Here is a 23,023-nt window from a genome sequence, read left to right as displayed (position 1 = left end):
GACTTTGGTGATCAGCTCTGCCTCTACCCTGCCTATACTTTGGACGTCTGTATTGCACAAGGGCCTGTAGAGAAGATTGGGAATTAGAGTCACAGGGACACTCTAGCTGGCACCCTGGAGGTGACCCGTGACAGACTCTGGGGACACTCCTCTGAGGGAGGAGAGACACACAAGAGCTAATGAGGGACCCATGGGCTGCAGGAAGCAGGGGCTTACCCAAAGAAGAGGAGCTTTGCCCATAAAGAGCTAGTTTCATCTCCACAGCTGCAGTGCTATTACAGGCCCTCTCTGTGTACATTCCAACACCTAAATAAATATTTTTTCAAGAGAATAAATGGAGCAATTACCTGTATTTATGGATGATGGCATTAAATAATCTTCCATCACGCCAGCAGGTAGTGAAATTTTCACAACGGATTCCAGCATAACCCTCRGTTGTCTGCTGTGACCACAGGAGCAATCTCTCTTTAGCAGACATGTCTTCTGACTCTCCAGTAACGTGGATATCTGATATCTAAAATACAGTTAATATAAATATTACAATTTTATCTAACATAATGTTTAAAATACAGTAGAAAAAATTCTTCATTCTTGAAAATTTTTCTCCTTGATATCTACATATATGAATATGATAAATGATTATTCATGTACTATACTAACATCCTTTCATGTCATATCCTTATGCATTTTTAGTGTCTTCAATATGAAATATTGAATTTTAAGCTTCACAACTTTCTCCAGTCAGTAAATCACAGAATCACAGAACGGTTCCAGGAACGCTCCTGGAAGCTCAGAGAGTGAGTAAGGTCCTGYAGTTAGCTGCAAAGGAGCCTCAACTCCAGAGCTACCCTGATTCAAGCAACCTCCCTGGAGGGATCCAGAGAGGCTGGGCTGGAAATCAGAGCTCCTTTCTCACATAAGAGCCACAGAAAACACAATGGTAGGAGCAAAGAGACGTGGCTTTCCTACCAGTCCCGTGTTAATGCATAACCACAGGCAGTAAGAAGCCAGGGGACAAAAAGACAAACCTTAGACATATCAGTGCAGTGTAGCCACCACAGCACTACGTGTGACTTTTGTTTAACCACACTTCACTTCCCGGGGAAGATCAGCATTTACACGTATCCATTACATTGCAAGTAAATTTAATGTAGGGAACAATTTCAGTTATTATTTTCTGTGCAAGTATCTACTAAAATACAAGTTGTGAAAACAGCTTTTCAGATGTTTATCACAGGTCATCATAGTTTTTTGCTCTAGGTAAGGGAAGAATACCAATGTTAGAAAGCAAAAAAGTAACTGGTTGAATGAGCCCAGAAATAATCTTTGAATACATGACAAGTTTTTTGTGTCCTAATGTCTGCAGCTTCAATACTACCTATTTTTAAGACAAATCAGAGAGAAAAAAAAAGTTTTGTTTAAAACATTTAAGAAACACATCCAGCTGTGATTGTTTATAAATGCCCCAGTGTCAAAATCCTGCACGAAATACTTACTACATGAAATTACAGGAGATACAGAAGGTAGGAGTCTTATAYGCAAAGACAACAGGGAATCCAAAGTAAGAAATGACCAACTTAACATCTCTGTGATTTTTTTTTTTTTTTGTAAAAATATATGAAACTTGTCTGTAGTGTAAGGCTTCCTTTCTTCTGGCTACCTTTATTCTTTAGTGCTACAAAGCAAGAAAGCAAACAAAGTATTTTTCCAGTTGCTTTAGTTTCCACTCACAATAGACCGACCAGACCACAATATAAATGAAGTCAACCATTTACCACTTATCTGGACAATGTTTCTGAGCAAGATGATGTCATCTGGGAGTGCCAGATGTCTAGCAAAAAAAAAAAAAAAAAAAAAAAAAAAAAAAAAAAAAAAAAAAAAAAAAAAAAAAAAAAAAAAACACCCAAACAACACAGTATTCTCTTCCTGTTGCTTTCAGCAAGTCTTCTGTGTGCAATCTAACACAAAATAAATTCTAACATGAGCAAGCTAACAATGTAATGTGCTTGTGGCCATTCCTTACCGCTAAGTTCAAACCTTTAGCCTCCTTCATGGTTAACTGAACTCTGATAACTGTGTACATTACAAACAGCAGAGTGCGAACACAGCATATTTGGGTGCACATTTGATTCCTCTGACAACAAGTGATTTCAAGCATCAGGGCAATTTCTGAAGGTCATATTTGTATCTTTTGTAACATACAGAAAACATTTGTAGCTATGGTCACAAACACAAAGAGAAAAAACAGTTAATATTCTCTAATAATATGCAAGTTTCCAGTCCTAATTCTGGATGGCTATATTATGAATTTATTTCATTGCCCTAATATCAACTGGATTGTGATCAAAAATCCTCTGGGCCCTAAGCAGCACCACAGTCAGCCATCTGAAGAAAAAGGAAGAGACTAGATTGGCTTCAATATGTTAAATTCTTTTTAACTCCTGGTGGTAGCCGTTTTCAATAAAGATTAAGGAACACTAGTGTTAGCCTACGAACTGTGTCAGACATAGCTGTGCTGTGCTTTCTCTAGATAAAAAGTATTTCACATGCTGAGGCTGAGATTTCAGACTTCTTCATAAACACTGAATTCATTAAAAAATAGTGTAAAAAAGATAGAAATTGTTGAAGAGTTTACTATGCTTACAAATATGAGCTCTGCTTTGCTGTATGTCCTATTAACTCGAAATTACTTAGCAAGCAAAATATCACACGAACCTCCTAACAAATTCAAGTGTTAGAGAGAGAGTATAGCTTTCCTTCGATAAACCCATAACAAGAGTATAGATATTTATCTATTAATTATGCCTTATCATCAATATTTCTAACATTTTGCCACAGGAATGAAGGAGAAGGAGTATTAAATTAAGAATACTTGGACAGAAAATAGTTAAGGGGGTAATCAGATTCTTTACTGTTTGGATTTTATTCTTGAAAGCAAATCTTTTGTGCAAACCTTTCATTTGTATATCTCACAAACCTATCATTCACCCCCAATAATCCATTAGTGGAGGACATCTCTTCCATAAACGTGGAACAAATACTGAATTTGCATGAACTTAAGCAGTTTTTTGTTAGCTACTCGGTTCTCCAAAGTATCTCACAAAGCTTGTGAATTCTAAGTTGTGCAAGAAAAACTGACAGAGGTAACTCCTCTGCACAGCCCGAATGTCTCAGGGTCAAAGTCTCACAGGCACTGAATGCCCTATTTCTTTTCTCTAACTAGGAGAACTGGTTCACCACTGCAAGTGCTCCTAGCCCTGCCTCTAAGTCCCCTCTGCAACACCGGGTACACAAGATCTGCACACCAAAGGGCCTCAGGCTCTCAACTTGTTCTGATTTCAAGGATGCAGTTTCAAATCCAAAGAAAAGAGCAGCCCAGAGAACATCTTCCAAAGGAGATCAAAAAGTGGTGCTGGATGTCCGCRGCTCATTTTTCTCTCCCCCCTTTTATTCTGTGTAAGCAGAGAAAGAGCAATATTACAATATACTAACAAGAGAGGAGTCTCTCCTCTGAGTTCATCCTATCCCAAATGTTTTGAAGCCTAAATTTGACACAGTGTGCTTAATATACAAAAGTACATAATGGGCTGGATAGCTGTACAGGCAGAAGTAAAAAAGTGTTCTGCTGTAGGCTAACCCTGAAACATGAAGTCTGAAGAAGATAAACAAGAAATAAAGGAATATAAGCATTAGAAAGAGTTTTTGAAATGTTTACTTGAACCAAAAGATTCCTAAATATTGAACAGAAGGAGGTAATGTTTCTACTCTATTTTCCATCTAAATCAAGCAGTTGTGTTGTGTTTGAAAAGGATGATTTGTGTTGAGGGAAGTCGAGTTATAGGAATGGAATTTGAACTTGCATGTGATCACAAGAATGGCCTCATCTCCCCTGACGTTACGCTTGGACCTTGTGAGCTTCCATCTGGCCGTAATTCAAATGTTCCTACTCAGCTTTCACAAGACCTCAGATGGAGTTGTTTCCAGCTTTGGGCAACACCCTTCAAAAAATATTGGATCAGTTGAAGAAAATTCACAGAGAAAAGCAAGAGTGATAAAGGTCTACAGCCACGACCTGTTAGGAAAGACCGAGAAAGATTAGTTTTATTTAGTCTAAAGTCAGGAAGACTGAGGGGAGACATGACAACAGTCTTCAGATATGTAAAATGTGATTGTCAAAAAGGTAATAAATCAATTTTTCTGGGAATAGGAAAAGAACTGATGAGTTTTAAATGAGCATAGGTGTTTTAGATTAAAAACAGCTCATAATACAAAAGGTATAAGCACTAGAATTAATTGCTCAGGAAGGATATGAAAGCACCAGGGCTGGGGACATGGAAGAACAAGCAAAATATATCAATCAGGAATGGTTTTCATAGAGTTAATCTCATCTTCAGGTACAGAGATAACCTAGATGATCCCTCCAGACCCCCTTCAGCCCTATTTTCTGTGGATCCATCAATGATTATAAACCTCCTTCACCCACCAGCATCAAAGGAACATTGTGCCTGCTTCTCATGTGGGTCAAAAGGAAGCACGCAATAGTATGCCAATAAAGCTAAYCTCCCAACTTTTGCACCCTGCCCTACAAATCATATCCTGGAAGAACAACTGGCATTTTTCCCTCCCTTCACTGTAACACATAAGCAGATAACACAAGATTATATGATGGTGGATATAGTTGGAAGGCGCCTTGTCACTTTACAGCTATGTGCAATGATAACTGAAATAATAAACAGCTGCTTACATACCCAAAAGTATTCTGCTGAGCACACTGGTCACAAACACTTAAAAAAAAAGAACACCAAGGATATTGCCTCTAACCTGACTCGAATATGTGTTTTTTCTTGCAGATTAGTAGAAATACTATATATAAGAAAATAAATCCACTGCAACAGACACTATGAAGGTGCATGGCAAAAAGACAGCTGAGGAACTTACAGCAAGAYGAGAGATGAGTACTGGAAGTAGATGAGAGATTCTGTTTATATATTACTTTAAATGTTTATATTTTGTGAGGTAAGCATTCACATCCATTAACTGGAACTGAAACTACCACAAATTAGACTGCAATAATAACAGTTATGGTTGATAATATGATACAAAGAAATCATTGATTTTTACACTAGTTGATAATGACCAAAACCTCCGGCTAACACCAGCTGATAGCAATCTTTTGCTGGTCTGAATGAAAACCATGGCTTGTTTCAACATAGCAGACGTCAAATATCACAGCGGTGGCAGCCCTTACAGGGAAGCCCAAACTACAGCCTTCATTTTCTACTCTGCCTGTCACTGAGGAGGGGGCTGCTGCAGAAAGTCGACTTCAGCCTTGCTTCATGGCTTCTGGATCTTATTGCAAGCTGCCCCCTGCTCTAGGCCAGCCCARCGTTAGAGCTGGATCAGAGCATATCCTGCTCAGGCAAGTAATCTTCCCGTATTCAGGAACAAGGGCTATAGCAATTAGGCCCAGGCGGAGAGTAAAAACCTTCTTTCTCAAAGTCTGCAATGACTAGTCAGGAATGAGATTTCAGAACATCCCACTTGGGTGAGCTTTGCAAATGGGAAAACAGAGGTAGTGTGATAACATATATTTGAAAACAAAATCATAATTGTTTCACATGCATAAGAGAAAGCAGCACAGAAAAGGACTTGAAGCATCTATTCCAGTAGAGAGTCCTATGCTGTAAAAGGGGTAAAATGTCGCATWTCAGTTCCAGTGCAAATCAGCTGTATCAAACAGTTTCCTTAGGTATCTGTTTTCAGTTTGAAAAGCCAAAACACTCTGAAATATCAGCCACGTCTGAGGCGCTGCGAAAGCCGAGTAACAGCACAGATAAGCTGACAAGGTGAGCGGGTGCTACTGATCTCTGTAATTATGGCAGTGAAAATGGTATTAAAAAAAGAAAAAAGTGAGATCGGTAACTGTAAACCCTGAGAATGTAAAATCTGTTTTAGCTGGTGATCAGGAGTTTTGTGGATTTGCATACATAACAGCTATGTTGTTTTATACTGAAACACAAGATAGCCGAATGCTTGTTTAGTTCTCAAAAGTAATCAAAAKGAAAATGATCATGACTTGGTAAAATAAGCTATTGTTTAGAATCTAGTTTCCTTTTGGATTTGTTTTCAGGTCAAAGTTAGGTGCTCTTAAAATTATTTGTACTTAGAATATTGGGTGGAGAAAGGGAACTATACTGAAAAGCAGATGTTTCAGTGACTCAGGTGTTTAGCCTGATCTGCCAATGGTTTTCCTATTGACACAGTCACGCGGTGGTTTAGCAATGTCACCAACACAAGCCTTAGCGCTGATGTAGGTGCTCAGCAGAAACTTCACTTACTCCCTTTCCCTGTGGTGGCAAGGGGTATCAGCCTATGCCTTGTTAGAGTAGTAACTGCAGCACCACGTAGAAGTCGCATCGCTTAGGTTACGCTGGAAGAAGTGGCCATGCTGGCTGCACAGACAAAGCCTCACGCGCCTCCGCTCACTCACGACGCCTTGTTCAAAGAACATCCCCCAGCTGCTCCCAAATCCCAGTTCCGAATAAGAGGGCAAAGATCTCTGCGTGGATTAGGAGCTCTTTGTACTCGGGGGTGCTGTGCATTGTCGCTGGATGTGCTAGGTGTATTTGAAAACTAAGCTTGAAAAAATATCATTCGATTCATGTTACAAAAGTGAATTATATAAACAACAGAATTGTATTTGGTTATTTGCTGGAAAGAGTACCTTTGGCATACACCCATTTTCTCTGCTCACTCAATTCTCAGATGTCCCTGCTCAACAAGAATTAGTTTTGGACCAAATCCTGGTATTGGCATTTGACCTGCACTTAAAGATTTCAGTTGTACTGAAAATGAGCGAGGCAGAATTGGTAGTATGGTAATATAGATACCCACAAACAAAAATTTACTTTCCTTCAGGCATTCTGCAACTAAGCTTGTACTTTGGTTTCTTTTATTGTAAAATGAAAGTAATCCTACCCTCAGGAAAAGAAGAAATTTGAATAATTAGTACTAATAGATCACACAGACAGTTTTGGAGGAAACATCTTTTAAAAGTGTAGAACACTTAAGAACATGATTCATGTTCATTTTTTCTATTTCAAGCTGCCTAGATATTTCTCTCATTCTTCAGTTCCTCTTGACCATAACAGAAAACAATTAGAAATATTCCCAGCCATCTGCTACAAGACTTGGAAGAATTACAAGACCGTCAAGAGCTGATAAGAAAATTTACTGTTGATACTGCAGATATTAAATGTGAACTAAAACAACTCTCCAAAATTCACTGCACCTTCTAGTCTCATTTTAACATAAAGATCTTTTTTTATAAATTAGGAAAAAAAATCAAACAACTACAGACAACAAAACAATACAAAGATAGTATACAGATATACAGAGATATACTGCTCAAACATAAGGTATTACTTAACCTATAGAAAAGATCAAGTAATGTGATCTGTAACATCCGTTCATGTGTAAGAGGCTTATAAACAGCAATGTGAAATTTTTTTTAACATAGCAAAAATACTATTCCACTAGTTATTCTGAGCTAACTTTTAATGATAGTCTACGTGCCAAAATATTTACCTTGCTCCTGTTTGCTGGAATGCTATAAAACGCCTTTTCTTTGGGCATTTGGGGAAGCGCAACATCAGAAGAATAAAATCTCCTTTGTTCAAGTTGTGGATCACTTTTGCTTTCAGAAAGAAAGCGATGTAACTTGTCATATTTATTGCTTTCTTGGACATCTTCAACAGTTCTGCCAGAATTTATATTTAACCCACTTTCTTCATGCTGTCTGCCTACAAGGTGGACAGCAGAGTTCCAGCTAGCTGCCTTTGCAAAACAACGACCGCTAACTTTCTGCTGGAATGTTAATTCCCTTGTGTTGCCATCATCCAAATTTTTCCTCTTCCACATACAGTGTTTTTCTGAGCTTGTCGTGTCATGTTCTTTTAACCATGTTTCTGTTTCATCAGACTTTGTGAGCTTCTGACTATCACCACAAAAACTGTCCCCACAAAGAGAATCTCTGTTTGCTTCGCTCAGTAAAACTTCTGCTTTAACACGGTCAGCTGAAAGGTCTGTACTCACGGGCAGAGTGTTATTACCATCCGCTGCTGTTCTCGGTGGCAAGGAATCAGCCCATCCCATCCCCTTCGAAAGAGTCTCGATGTTTTCTGAAATCCCCACTTCATGTTGGTTTCTTTCTTCATTTTCTTTAAGCTGTTCTGAATCTGGTCTCTCCTCAGATGATTTCTTTCTCGTTTTTCTTCTGAAATATTTTCTTCCAGGGGAATGTTTAGCTGGACTTAAGGGAGCTTTGGCAGGATCTAAACACTGTTCTTCCTTTTCAGCCCTTACACATCCACAGACGTTCCCCATTTGGCTTTCAGTACCTCACAGTCACACAGTCTCATTCATTTCAGTATATTTACATACACTTAGATCCTTCTCAGAAACTTAAGAGCGGCAGTTTGCACCGTAATTCCTTCCAGACTTCACTTCCATCCTCCTCAGTACGTAGCCATTTTGCTTATGAGAAATGCACACGCAATAAATGTTGTGGCACAGTGCCCAGGCAGGGCCTGTGTCTGATTAGACACTGTGGCTTATTTCTGGCCACCAATCCTCTTAAATAAACATCACTGCTTCAGCCTTAGACTGCTCTGCTGATGGCCCTTCGCAGGGATGACATAGCACTTACGAGCAATAGAAAATTCTCGCGTATGTTTTAACTTCCTGTTTCATTTGCAACCCCTAGTAAGATAAAGTGGAAAATATGCAGCAACCTTTGAAACTATTAGCTACACTCCAAATCCCCAAACATGCAGTACAGCAAACAGCAGGAAGGATTTAATTATTAAACTTGTTTTTCACTTCATACTTTTTTCTCACGTATCCAATGATCCACAGAAAGTTAGAGTAGAGTGAATGACCAGAGATTGCTCTGGCTGGGTGTAAAGCATCAAATCTTATTTGTATGAGGGGTTTTCAGGTTTTCACAGTAGCTTTTTCACTGACTCACCAGCTATAAATAACTTGCTGCTTCACTATTATCATAAAAGTAACAGTCTGCTCAGGTCAGGAGCGCTATGTACTATGTATGGGACCTTTGCAGCAGATGTAAAACATCTGGCAGGTAAAGGTGAAACAAAATTATAAGGGTTGGTCTGTCTAGAGGGCTGTCCATAAAAGTTATTGCAAAACAGATTATATGAATATAGCATGTTCAAATTAAACTCTTCTGGAGTTAATAAAAAGTGAGTATTTTCCTCCTCCCATTGCTCTGGTCAGTAGACATCTTTGTGTAGCTCTTAATAAAATAGCCATGAGGTGTCTAATTACATCTGAAAACTGGGTAGAAATGTAGGCTATTAAAATGCAAGCAGGTCTAAACACCAACATAAYGTGTTTGGAAAATATCCATATTTTCAAGTTTCACATTCTTTTCTGTTTCCAATGCGCAAAGCACATTAAAAACACCACACATCAGCAGAGGCAGGTGTGTATGGTTTCCTGCACTGCAAAAGAACTACCAAATAAGTTACAAAGCAATGTCAAGCGTTACCATCGAATCTCTCCCATTTATTTCAAAAAAGAACTGCAATAATAAAAGCCAGAGGGGCTAGTTCTGCYGAAGTGCTCCAGAACCTGTTACTGAAGGAACCTAAAATGACCAATGCGTTAAAAAAGGGCTTTCAGTGTTCATACAGCTTCCAAGAACACAGATGCTCGTTTCCAACCACTGTACGGGCACGGGAGCCGAATGTGACAGCAATGCTTAGAAAACTCCCACCGTAACACCTATGGGCTAGCAGGGTGCCACAGAACAACGTACACCAGCTGCCAGACAGCCCGCTACAGCCAGACGCGATGCCAAGACATTTCTTTTCAGAGAGGATGTTTATGCAATGACCACATTTTCCTTCACGGCCTTGATTTGTGTTTGCATGTCTAGTGTTTAACGTATAGGTGGGGTTGTGACATTTGCTCCACCAGCTCCCGTTAAAGAGCTGTGTGCTGAATCAGCTTAGAAAAGTGACTTCCAGCCAGGGCCACCAGGGCCCAGAGGACTCACTAATCTAAAAAACACCTTCATGTGGGACTGAGCTGGGTCCTAACTTTGCCTCCCTCAGTTAATAGAAAAGCACATCTAAAAAACAGAAGCACAGCCTTTGTAAATGACATTTTGTGTTGCATAAACAAAGAGCTTATATGCTTGAAAATATATCTTTCTCCTCTGTCGCCAAGAAAGAAGGTTCAGCACCWTGCAGCGTGACTGGCTGCGACTGATTTAATTTCACACAGATATAGCTTCTGGTTTAATAACAATATGTATAACAATGATAAATAAAACATAATGGTAATACGTAAAATAATATCAAACTATCACATAATACACTCTTACTAAAAAGTTTTATTTTAATGAGTACTCTGATAAAGTAGATATAATGTAAAAGATCAGAAAGAACAGTGTCCATGATTTGAATGAACAACCACAAGTTTCCATGTTATATTAACTGTCTAATCAAAAATACGTTAAACAAAGTACACTGCCAATCTTTCTCCTCCGCTAAGAATTTCACAGGATTCACTTAGAAATTCGCTCAGGAATATGTCAAATTTAAATTATGCACCTCAAATACATATTTAAATTTATGTACACTGGCACTGAGGTTTCTAGACAATAGTTGTATTGAACCAACTGAATTTTAATGGCATGTGATTTACTACGTATTTCTCCTACAYTGCTTAAATCTGTTTAACAATCAGCATGACAGCACCTTCTTGTAAAAGAAAGTGTCCCTAAGCATTCATTGTTATTTCAAATCTCCTATTAGACCTRGCGTCACCCTGACTGCCATAACAATGTCATATCAAATCTATTTCAAGATAGGTCAGAAGAAACAAGTATGGTTATCTGACAGCATCAGRAAAACCCACAGAGCAAKCAGTGTTTTGTAATGTGATCAGTGATTTGGAAYGTCTCTGATTTTGTGCATCCTCTTTCCTACATATCTTAATTTTGATTATTTTTTCATAAGAGTATGTAACTCCCATTTTCAGAAAACCAGGCACCTCTAAAGTAGAATTAAAAAACTGAGGCAGCCAAAATAAGAGAATTAGTTCTGAACACTGGTTATAAATCCAGTGCTCCCAACAATCCTGGCTTACTGCTGAGTACTGCATGCACATTTTAGTTAAATGCAGCTGGTATATTTTGTTATTTCTAGAATTTTACCATTTTTTAAATATTAGCTAGGAATAAWTGCACTGCAGAGATATATGTACTGATTATTATTAATATTTGTGAGTCTCTATCTTTGTAGAACCAGCTGTTCCTGAGAGAGGGCTATCATCTATTAACAATTCTTTCTGTTGTTCACAGAAGAGTAACTTGAAAAGCACTCACTCATCCCCAGGAAMAAAAGAAAAGATCAAGGACAAAAAGAATTACAATTGACAAATAGCTTTCAGATCAGTCTTTTAATTTTAAAACTATTCTGTTATCATATTCTGTGTTAAGGGAATAAATGAAAGTGCAAGTAACTAAAGACAAAATGATCGCTTTTAGCCAACTGAATTACTGAGAAGTAAGCGATAACTTTGGTCTCAGCAAGTGAAAAGGGTCAGAGACAATAGGGTTAAACTGCAGTAATTTCTTCCCAAATCATCACCTTTGCAAAAGCAAATACRATATTCTAAACCATTAGAAGAGACTACCACCAAATCCAAAAAGAATCACTACAGTGTAGCGAAAACCTAAAGYGCACTGGCGTGCTGACACTACCAGGTGTTTTATCTCAGACATTTGACTGGACCTGAATGGGAGTTTTGTTTTAATTACAGCCAAAGATCCACACGATCAAAGTAGCTAAAAATATACTACCRCATTTTGCTGAGTTTCCTTTTTAGAAAAAAGCATTTGGTTTTTTTATTTATTTTTTTTTTTAAGAAAAACTCAAAAGATCCAAATTCATACCCACMAATCCTAGAAAGTTCTACAGGGAGATTAGTGCAAGACTTTTTCTGGTACATAAACCCTTAAGAACTATAACGTGAATAAAGGATTAGACCAAGACTTGTCTGCAATTTGAGCTGTCTTACGGAGTGTCTAAGAGGCTGTCTTAATCGCAAACAAAAAGTTAACATTAAGACATGACAAACAAAAAGATTAACACCACRACATGAAACAGCTCATGAAGATTGTTTTGTTTCCTGTGCATTTAACCATAGACTTCTGTAACTAACTGAGCATGTGTGTGACTGTAAAATGCATTATGTTATTAACACTGGAGAGGTGTATTACACGTTAAGGTAGCATCCTTGCAGAAGATCTTAGTATTCGTTAGTGTGCAAAATGCTGAGGTCAAGCATGCTTTGTACACTGCTCATTTATCTTGCTCATTTGTTTCAGGTAGTTAGCAAATGTAACCAATCAAACTGAGCCTGGGATCTTTTATTCTGAAAATAYAGGACTAAAACCTTACTTGGTACCTACTTCGGGTAGTTCTTCATTTTTTTTTTCTCCCGTTCTTGCAACACAGCAAAAGCAATGAGGARTTCAGTATAAATGATACATGTCATTGCATGCTGCTAAAACAGTATAGCAGATAACCAGCAAGCATTTTGTTACACAGCCCAAAGGTCACATGCAGAATGACACACAGAAAAATAAACACAAGCCAAAGAGAAAGTGAAAATTAAAACCATGCAAGCTAGAGAACAAAGCAAAAAAGAAAAGCTTTCTGGCACAAACAAAAGACTATATCCAGAGCTATTTGAGCTGTACAGGCAATTACTGCTCAAAACCTGAAAAGAGCTGTTCAGCTTTCAGGTATCACTGAGGAAMCCAAAAGTCACTACCCTGAATAGCAGAAGATGTTCCAGAAGGGAGACTATTTTATCTATCAAAGTGACTGCAAGAAAAGTGAGGAAGGAGGAATTTATTCYTCGTAGGCAGTTTTATTATGGGGTTAAGGATAAAGAGAATCAACTGCACGAGGTGCCTGCTCATAATTCCTGTCCTGCTATGGATACCATAATATCCTTAGAAGCACAGTCTAAACGTGATTCTGCAATGGGCTCAGGCGGCTCTCGTCTTTGCTGTGATTCGGAGGAATGCCAGAGATTCCAAGACCTCCGTGCCCATCTTCCTGGCTGAGGTTTAGCTATTTTGTTAAAYTGCTGAGAAATTCTGAAAGAGACAATTAGGAGCTAAACTGAAGAATAAAATACAGGAAAAGTACACTCCACCAAATGCTGAATGACAGCTCTGCCACAATGCCCCATTTCCGGGAATCAAAAGTCCCAAGCGCAATACAGTTTATCCTATGACCACTTATAGTCAAGAGATTAAAGAGTTGGCCACATAACTCCGTCTTTAAATCTTTGAGAAGATCAGACCTTGACTCGTTCTAGCTATTTTAAATCAAAGGCAGATTAAATTTGAATCCTTGGGATCCAAGACCCACAGCTTGGACAGGATGCAGAGGCGAGCCTCGAAGCCAGCTGCTCCTGGAAGACTAGAAATAGGTGCCAGGGAAAAGGGCAAGCGAAGCACTCTCAATTCCACGTGGCCATTAAAGGAACGAGAACAGAAAAGTAATCACCATCGCTCTTCTATGGCTATAATTATTACCGCAGATTTAATGTCAGAATAACTGAAGCAGAGGAAGGTGCATGAATCCTAGTATCCCATCACTTTCCACCTTTTCCAAGACATGTACTGGAAYGGGCCACCCCTGCTGAGCTCTCTCCTTCTCTGGTCACCTCCTTAAGGCACTACGTGGCCTTCACRACCACCACGAGAATGCTTCAAAATTATCATTGCACTTCTGCCTCTAAATACTTAACTGAGGTAAAGCGTAACAGGAGTTTTGGGAAAGGATGGTAACTATCCTCTCTCCCAAACAAGTAATCTACAAGTAAATCCACCCTTCTTACCTTTTTCCCCCAAAGTAAGTAAATGTTTAATTCGTGGTCTGATAGATCAAATGAACGGTCTAACAGACTCCTCTGTGGAAGGCAATAAGTTTAGCTTGAAGGCTTACCTGAAACCACTAGAAAAAGTATTTGCTGGCTGACAGGTAAAATGTTCAGAGGAAACACTTGTGCTGAGTAGGCCTGACAGAAGAAATCCATGTGCCTAGAGAGGACTGAAGAGACTAGAGCACTGCAATGTCTGCACAAAAAAAGTTACGGATGGAGCCTTGCAAAGTAGTATTCTGTATAAAGGTCTGAGAACAAGGAGCCGGGAAAAGCAGAAGCGTTTCACAGGAATTATTGAGTTGTATAATRGCAATGAAACAGAAATGAAGAAGTCTATTGAGTCATGGCCTGGATGTTCCAGAAATTTTAGAAGGCCTGAATTCAAAGGCCTTGAATTTTGGGGGCCAGAAAGGTTTAGTTTCTTGTTTTGTTTTGTTTTGAAAGCAATTGCAAATTACWCTAGACATTTTTTAACTAAAAGAACGTTTGTAGTGGTTTGAGAAGGAACAGTCACTAATTTTCACAGGAGATATCCTACTGAAATTACAAGTACTTTCTGAGGCCCAAATTCTGCCTTTATTTATAGCTGTTCATCTCCAATGATATCAGCAAAAATATATGGGTAGGAAAGAAGGAATCTATTCAAATGTTAATTTGGATATTTTTATATACAGTATATAATTATACAAAATATTGTAATCTGATTTAACATGGTCTATAGATACCATGAAAATAACTAACAGTAATTATTGCATTAGGAAACTGAATGAAAAAATAACCACATATTATTAAAAGCATGTGAAAGGTACACATTGAAAGCTTGCTGAATCCTAATAACATACATGTCTCAGGCATTATCCATACCCAAAGGACAAATTATTTTGTAACATACTCAACTCAATAAACYGCTGGATTCCCCATTCCACATCTTATATGCAATTACTTGAGCCACAGAAGAACATATAATTCTGGACTTAGGCAGCTGTGAAAGCCAGTGACAAAACTCAGAACAAAATTTGCATTAATTTAATTTTGAATACCAAGTCAGGATGCCATAAGCATCTCTAGACATAAYTCAGATGCAAGAGAAATTTAATCCTCAAATGCACATTATTTCTTATTTTTATTCATCATGTCTAACCTCTAAATCATTCCCCATTTCATTCCAATACTCTGAAGGGTTTTCTATTTTGAGGAAATGTTATCCTTTGGGTAAGTGCCATCACTCAGAGAAACAAGATGCCACAAACAACAGCCCAAAAAGATCCCCGGCATCTTGCAAACCCGCCAACTTGCACTGTTACTAGAATATACATAATGACAAAGCAGAGGCTGTAACTTTATGCAGAAGATATCTGTCTATACTCCCCAAGAAACTATTTTGTAAATGCTAGAAAAACTTAAAGGTTAGCAGAGATCAAGGCACCTTAGCGTACGTGTCTACCTTATAGGTGTTTAGATGCAAGCCARATGCCTAAGAGCTCATTTTATTCAGTGAGACAAGATTTAGTTTCCTATTAGTGGCATCATAAAGCTCTTTGTTATATTCTGTTATATCACACCTGGCCTCCAGCTGCAGGTCTAGAAGCACGGACCTCTCACAGATCTGGTGTCCCATCAGTGAACTCCTCATGTATGTCCTGAATACCCTAGGGCCTCCCAAATGTCACTAGAAACCAATGTTTAGGCAACTGAATCAAGCCCTGGAGATCTAGTTAGAACAGTCAATGGATCCTGAAGGGCAATATACCTCACCCTAAAGCAGAGACATAAGGAGAAGGTCAGTTGCCCATCTAGAACAATTTAGACACCTAAAGTATCTGAGATAGCTACATGTGGATAGCAGATAAGACACAGGACCTAAGGGAATCTTACTTCCTACTGGGTCTGCTGCTAGAGCTGAGGCAGGATACGCTGTGACATCTCAGATAGCACTAGGCACATTTGGACAATTGAATTAGGCTCCTGCTGTGGAGTGAACTGAACTGCTCCGCAAGCTCCACCGGCAGTACTGACTAGCCCCCCAGGGCTCAAATCAGTTGCCCAAATATATTTACCACTGTTTAAGAGGCAGTTTACCCTGCTTGATCTCAATCTCTTTCCAGACGATAGTGGGCTTCCTAGACAACTTGTGTCATGTTTGCCATGCTTATGTGGGAGTTTCATATCTAAAATAACAACAGATGTTTACTAATCAAATGGAGTAAACCTTTAGTATAATCTAGAGCATGATTCAACTAACTGCAGAGACTAGATCTAACCGATTATAGGGAGAAATTAGACACTTAATACATGCAAACAAAAYTCTACATAAACACTGAAAACTAGGTGTCTTAATCTGAATGTGAATCCCACCACAAGTTTCCCTACATAGGTAGTTACTCCAGGCATAAACACTCCCATTATCATGATGATTTACCCACTTTACAAAAAGACTGCTGTTGCACTTTGATTCAGACTTTCCCCCTTATTGAAACCCAGTTCTAAGTAAAGAAAAACTTCTTTAAAATTACATATGAGGTGTAAGCAAGCACATTCTCCTGAATTACCTTATGCATCCTGAACCTAAATCAGTCATACACAGGTGTAAATCACACCAAATTACTATATACTTTCATAGAAGTAGCATGAAGGCAAATGCAAGAGTAACGCAGATTTGCATAAAGGGTTTCTCTTATATCACCTTACAAATCACTTCTGTGTTCAAYGTAGGCACTGTAGCGATTAATATAAAAACAACAGAAAATAATAAAAAAAATCAGATTTCTATTTTTCAGTTATTTCATATTTACTAGTGTGATTTAATAAATATGTAGTCTATAAGCTACTATCCATTCTTAAAATTATTATAACATAATAATTTTAATAATCTATAACATAGACTTTTTAACATATTTTGAAAAAAGTAAATACAAGCTGTTCGGTTTATGGGTCTGAATTGTATTGGTAGAGAGGTACATTGTAGTTCTTGGGGGCAGGACTGAGCAGATTTAGTGTGTTTCTTCAGCTGATCTTCAACTACAATTTATAATACTCCCACCTATTTTGCATGGAGTTGGCTCCCTCACAGAAGAAAATCCTTGTCACACTAGCTCATATAAATTACTTATTTTATATAAACTTTCTTTCTCATCATTTTTTAACAGATAAAGCTAGTAACTCCAACTTCCATCACTTTTTATAAGCACTCAAAACTGTACTAGGTGCCCCATGATTCAGATAATGAGATACCAGCAGCTTCATCCTGAAAAAAGCCTATTCCTGTGCACCTTGTAGTATCAGGCTCCAAGAGATAAAATGTCCATCAAGCTAAGGCTTTCCGYGAACAACTTCTGTTAATACATTTTTAATAATCTTTATTTCTTAAAACGCTGGGACATTCAATTGCTGCCTGTTCTGTGTGTTATACACAAGTATAATTAAGCCTAGCCTTCTTTCTCCATACGAGCATGTGAAAGCAAAGACCGACCCAACAAGGAGGAGCTTCAGGCCCCCTAATGGTGACCAGTCAGTGTCTTCTCCTCTGCCATGTGCAGAGCTGGACCTCGTCTGCTCCTATTCATGTTATTTTCTGTTCCTCCTYAGGATTTGCAAAAAGGCAAACCAGATTCTAGCAGCCCTTTCTTTAAGAAATAAATTGTTTTCTAAATCACAAATCCAGTGCAGCATATTCCTAAGTGWACCACATTTCTCTGTATGATAACGTAATTTTCTGATCATTTATAGCGCCTGCTCAGAGAGGAGTCTATGGCCAACAATGCTGCAGCCACACTAAATGTGAATTATCTGTCATCTGAATCACATCATTGATAGCCACGRCCATTGTGAAGCCTGTAGTTGGAGAAGCAATTTAATACTGCATACTGTAAGGCTGCATTATACTGTATACAATCCACCCACTGTACAACAATTACAGTGCCATCTAGTGTGGCCCCATCYTACTATCACATTTATTGTATTAAAAACAAATGCCCAAGTGTTGCAGATTGCTCAAAAATGCTGAAAGTAGTGCTTAATGAAASACCCAAATGAGAGAGAAATTTAGATCCGGAAATGAAAAAAAATTTTAAGCCGTTTTTAAATCTTAATATTCCACAAAGATATTCCTTAAAATAAAACAGTACCTTTTTATCCAAACCCTGAAAGAAATGCAACCACCATTGTCTCTAATAATGTTCAAAAACCAAGCTGTTTTTGCTGTTTTCACTCTGCAATTAGGAAACTGGATAGCAAACAAACTACATCATCTGATCTAGTTTACACTACCGTATAAAAGTCTTCAAAACCTTCAAATATGCATAAGAGAAGAGACATACTCTGTATTCTTCCACAAGTTATATGGAGTCTGGTTTCACTCGACACATTCATGGTAACAATATWCAAGAATATGACTGAAAACATATTGTCAAGAGAAACTAGACTTACCTGAAAGTGCAAAATTATGGTCCATATCAACCCCAAAGTCAATTTGGGATTCCCGTCTGTTATGTCGTCGTTCCTAATGTTAACCAGTTTCACCTGCCAATGTGCAAATAAAACACATCAAAAATTGAAATAAATATGCCAAAATTATACACAGTACTATACAGGCATGTCTCTAAAGGAAGCATTACTCACTTCTCTTGATTGTTTTTTATTTTTTTATTCTCAAAAAGCAGAAAGGAATTGAATTTGGGCCGGAAATGGCCTGTCAGGAATGCCCCTCTCCCACCCCCACCAAGCCGAGAAGACTCATCAGCTGCCCCTACGTCGGCAGATAGTTCCCATCGCCAAACACCYTTTGTCTCACTTCATGGCAAAAAAGGAACATATGATAGACGGCAGAAGGCTAATGAGAATATGATGAACGGCTGCACATCAGTCTCATGGCACTACCAAAATTCAGGAAGCTTATCATTAGCTTTGGCTTTCTCCATCCTCTCCTGTACCAAAGAGGACTCAGCAACAGYAGCATCGGCCCATTAAAAAACAATCTGGCCTCATAAAACCAACAAAACCAACACCAATGACATAATAACAACAATTATTATCACTGCTGCTATTGCACTCATTCATGACGCTGTAACCATGGAAGGGTTAATAGGACTAAAAATAAAAGCTGACATTTTTGGCGGTCCAATAAACTCAAATTCAGAGTAAGTTTAACAATTCTATTATCTTCATCAAATTTTACTGTTCCATCTAATTTCTTTACATGCATTATTTGTCTATGTAGCCTAGCAATTAAAAATGACTCAGATAAAAGGCATTTGATAGCAAAGTTATATATATGTGGTTTTAAGATAACCCCTGCTATCACCACTGCACAAGCAAAGACACATTCTCTTCCTGGTCTGCAGACAACATTTTAACTATTGTTAGAAAAACACTCTCTGCAAGAGAGTTCACAAAAGAAAATGAAAGAGGGAGCCAAACGTTTTCCTCCCACTGCATTATAAAAGCCGTTTGCTTCTGGCAAAACTCTACATGACAAGTAGGCTTCCTCTTCGGGTTTTCCCTTGGGTTTTCTTTATTCTTTTCTTTTCTTTTTTTTTTTTTTTTTTGGTTAGGCTTTCAAAATTATCAATATATTGGATCAGTCTGCCTTAAATCACGATAAAGTCTCTGCATCTGCAGGGTGTACAGACAGCCTGAGCAAGTCACCTCCTGAGCATCCCCCAGAGAGAGCAGCAGGAGCACTGTCCCTCCCTTTGGCGGTCCCCCCCGCCCGGGATGGAGGGCAGTCTCCACCGAGGTGCCTCTGCTCTCCATCCCGTGACCACCCTCCCGCTCCTGCAGGCAAACACCGTGACAACCCTCAGCCGAAGGGGCCGTGCGCTCGCTCGGTAGTGTTTTTGCTCAAYGGCTCGCTTTAACGCTAAAAACTTCCTCTGAACTCGGGGAAGCAGGTCAAGTCTTCAGTGCAGGGACATCATTCAGTGAYCCAAAATATATTCTGTAATCCGCTCACCATAAGAAAAGACACTTCTTTTCAAAACCAAACTAAACATCTATGTGTTTTGCTACTTTACTTGTTTTCAATCCTTCCAGGCAGCAAACAAAAAAACAAACAAAAAAATCAACCAACCAGAACTAGATTTCTAGTGCCATTTCAGATGGATGATACGGATATAGAAGCAGTTTCTCCTGCCATCTTTTTTTCTTCTGACATTTTTAAATATTGCCATTTTGAAAAGGGAGAAAACAAAAATCCAACAAGTTTGGGAAAAAAATAAAATACAATACAATAAAAGAGCTGACAGTAATTCACTCTAATCAGAGGAAAACCACCCAGCAGTGTGGTTTTCAAGTGCATGGTTTAAAGGCAACTCAGGCAGAATAAAACCTGAATAAAAGCAGAATAAAACCYCCACAGCCCAGGTGACTGTGCTGTGTCTCGAGGACAGTGGTTTGGGTTTTTCTTTGAATCTGCATTTCCACTGAAAATATTTTGTCAAAAAAGTATATGCTAGCTCTGAAGTTAGTGTTTGGCCTGTATTAAAAGAACCTTAACCTACTTTAAGTGATTCACGAGGCTCTCCCCCATAATTTTCTGCTCTTCAACCTCTTTTACTACATGGAGCATGTTTACATTACTGCACAGAAAAGATATCAAACACGAAAGATACTACTACACTGTCAGCGTGCTCAGTTGGGACTCAAAACCCCTGGATGCAAGGGCACTAACTGAAGCTGCTGGAACTGCACTGCCCGTCCTCCCGATGAAGGAGCTGGACCAAGTTTCCTCACATCCCACACATCCCTCACCATCATCTCAAGCACCAGTTCAAGCCGAGCCCGGATCAGCAGCTGATTTACAAAGTGTATAAGAGGCCAAGCAGCAGGGATTTCCACATTTATTGGCATGCAATTTTCATTAGCATTTTTTGTTACAATTTTCACCATACATACCTGGCGTTTTTTCAAATAGTCAAGTGCAATTTGGACATTCTGGAGTCTGTGAAAACGCATCCGGCCTTTTTCTCGGGGCTAAAATTGGAAAACAGTAGTTGTGAGATCTTCCTGTCAGACAAACAAACAGTCCGATCTAAAAGATACCACGCAAATATTTAAAGTATTATCATTTTAATGAAACCAATGCTTTGGCAAAAAMCCCTGTGCTTTAGTATTTAATTTTGTTGTTGTTGTTTTTGCTTTTTAAGCTTTAGTTGAAATTTTTTAGTGCAATGGAAGGAAAGAGAGATCAATGGTCCCAAAATGTAGCTTTGATCCATGCAGGCAGGTAGCTGTATCCTTGGAGGGAACTACTCAGGCCAAGAGGGCTAAAAGGGCCCCACAAGCATCTCTCAACAGAAGGCAAACTACAGAATCAAAGCCAGGGACCGATAATACAGTATCATAAGTTTTATAGTACATTAGGCAAAGCAAAATACAAATAATGACATGGAAATTTATGTTGTTCTGGTAAGGTCTGTGATGGAAGAGCTTGCCTCTATATGCGAATACAACTTTATGATTTATTACTGCTTATTTGTGATATGACTGCATAATCATTTTAATTTAAATATTTATTTAGAACCATACTATAAAGAGAACACTTTACTCCTAACAGAAATAATGTAACACGTACAGCCCTAGAGCATAAGCTTAAAGTCTTGACTCAGGTAGAAGCAAAAACTTAAAAAAAAAATCATTTTTCTCAAAGCAAAATCAAAATAGCAAGAAAAAATATAAAATGAGTGGTCTGTTAATGGAAACATGGCAAAACTGCATGCAGTTAGTGTGAAATCACCAAGAAGAAGGATCACACAGAAGAAGAATATTTTACTTAGCTGTCATGGCTCAACAATGGGAAAGCAGTTAAATTAATGTCATCATAATAATATCCAAATCCTTATAGTCTTCTTCCTTATTTCAGATTTTTCACAAACTTTCACAGCAATAAACAGAAGCATACTAGAATTGCTAGGGATCAGCCACGAGTATTTCCTCAGACAAATGCTGTGAAATACACAGATAAGCCAAAGTCTTCCTCAATTGACTTTTTTTCCTTGTGAAACATCATATGTTTGCCAAAAGGAAACATGGAAAATGTAGTTGAATAAGAAGCATAAATTAAAGCACAAAGATGGAATTTTAATTTCCAATACAGAATCTTGGATTTAGTTTCTCTCTCTCTTGTGGTTTTGTTTTGTTTTTAACACTGATAGTTCAGAATCAATCTCTGCAGACCTTGCTACAGAATTGAAGGAAGGACTGCAACCTGGAACTTTTATTTTCAAAACAAAGCATAATACATCCCAAACTGTCACAAAGTAAAAGTACAGGATCCCAGTGGGGAAATATTTTTTCCAATGTACAGCTAAAATGCAGTRTTTTGAGGTATGTCATGCCTCAGGAAAAAAAGCACACATTGCCCTGAAATCACCCAACACACGTGGAGCCAAAAACATAACTGGGCCCTGTAATACCAGGTTGCTTTAGGACTAGTAATGCAAGTTCTACAAAGGCATGAAACAACTTACTTGGACTAACAAGCACTTTGCATTTCACACTTTATAGGTAGGTATTTCCCTTCTGGACGGTAAAAATACAGTGAAACAGAATTATGATTCAGCATTTGCTGCCAGAAAGATAAACCCTGCAAACAATCCATACACTTACTAGCCAAGGCACTACGCATAGCTGTCACACACTTTTTTACTTTGACTACCTGCAGTAACTATTACATTTGATTAAGAAATAGATATGCATATCTAAATTACCTCATTCCAAAATATTTTCAAATATTATCTCAAATACACTATGGGTAGGGTTTCTAATTAAGACAAATTAATTTTTTTACCATGGAATTCAGTAAGGAATCCAGTCTCTGTTTATATTATCTGTMTGTGTGCAATATTGATTGCAAGTTAAAGATGTTGGCTTAATGAAATTATTTTATTTCACATTTACTATAAGAAGACTGTTCTACATATTTGATAATATCGCCCAGTACACATTTGTGCCACATTTTTGTACAAAGTAAACAAACAGACATCTTAAACTTTTGCATTTTAGCTGTTTGCAGACAAGCTGAAGAAAAATT

General features: G+C 38.3%; 1 protein-coding gene across 1 annotated transcript in view; it reads right to left on the bottom strand.

Annotated features, from left to right (window-relative positions):
• DST (dystonin) overlaps positions 1–23,023 on the bottom strand; it is a 300,486-nt gene that overhangs the window by 164,335 nt on the left and 113,128 nt on the right. Inside the window, exons 8-10 of the mRNA XM_085324897.1 lie at positions 20,887–20,964; positions 18,421–18,513; positions 348–514 (exon numbers count right to left, since the gene is read on the bottom strand). Of these exons, the coding sequence (XP_085181023.1) occupies positions 348–514; positions 18,421–18,513; positions 20,887–20,964 (338 nt within the window). The remainder of the gene's footprint in view (positions 1–347; positions 515–18,420; positions 18,514–20,886; positions 20,965–23,023) is intronic.

The sequence above is a fragment of the Rhea americana genome, unplaced genomic scaffold (assembly GCF_003343005.1).
Source record: "Rhea americana isolate MKP2758 unplaced genomic scaffold, rheAme1 scaffold_94, whole genome shotgun sequence".
NCBI classification, from domain to species: domain Eukaryota; kingdom Metazoa; phylum Chordata; class Aves; order Rheiformes; family Rheidae; genus Rhea; species Rhea americana.
This window is presented reverse-complemented; position numbering and strand designations above follow the sequence as displayed.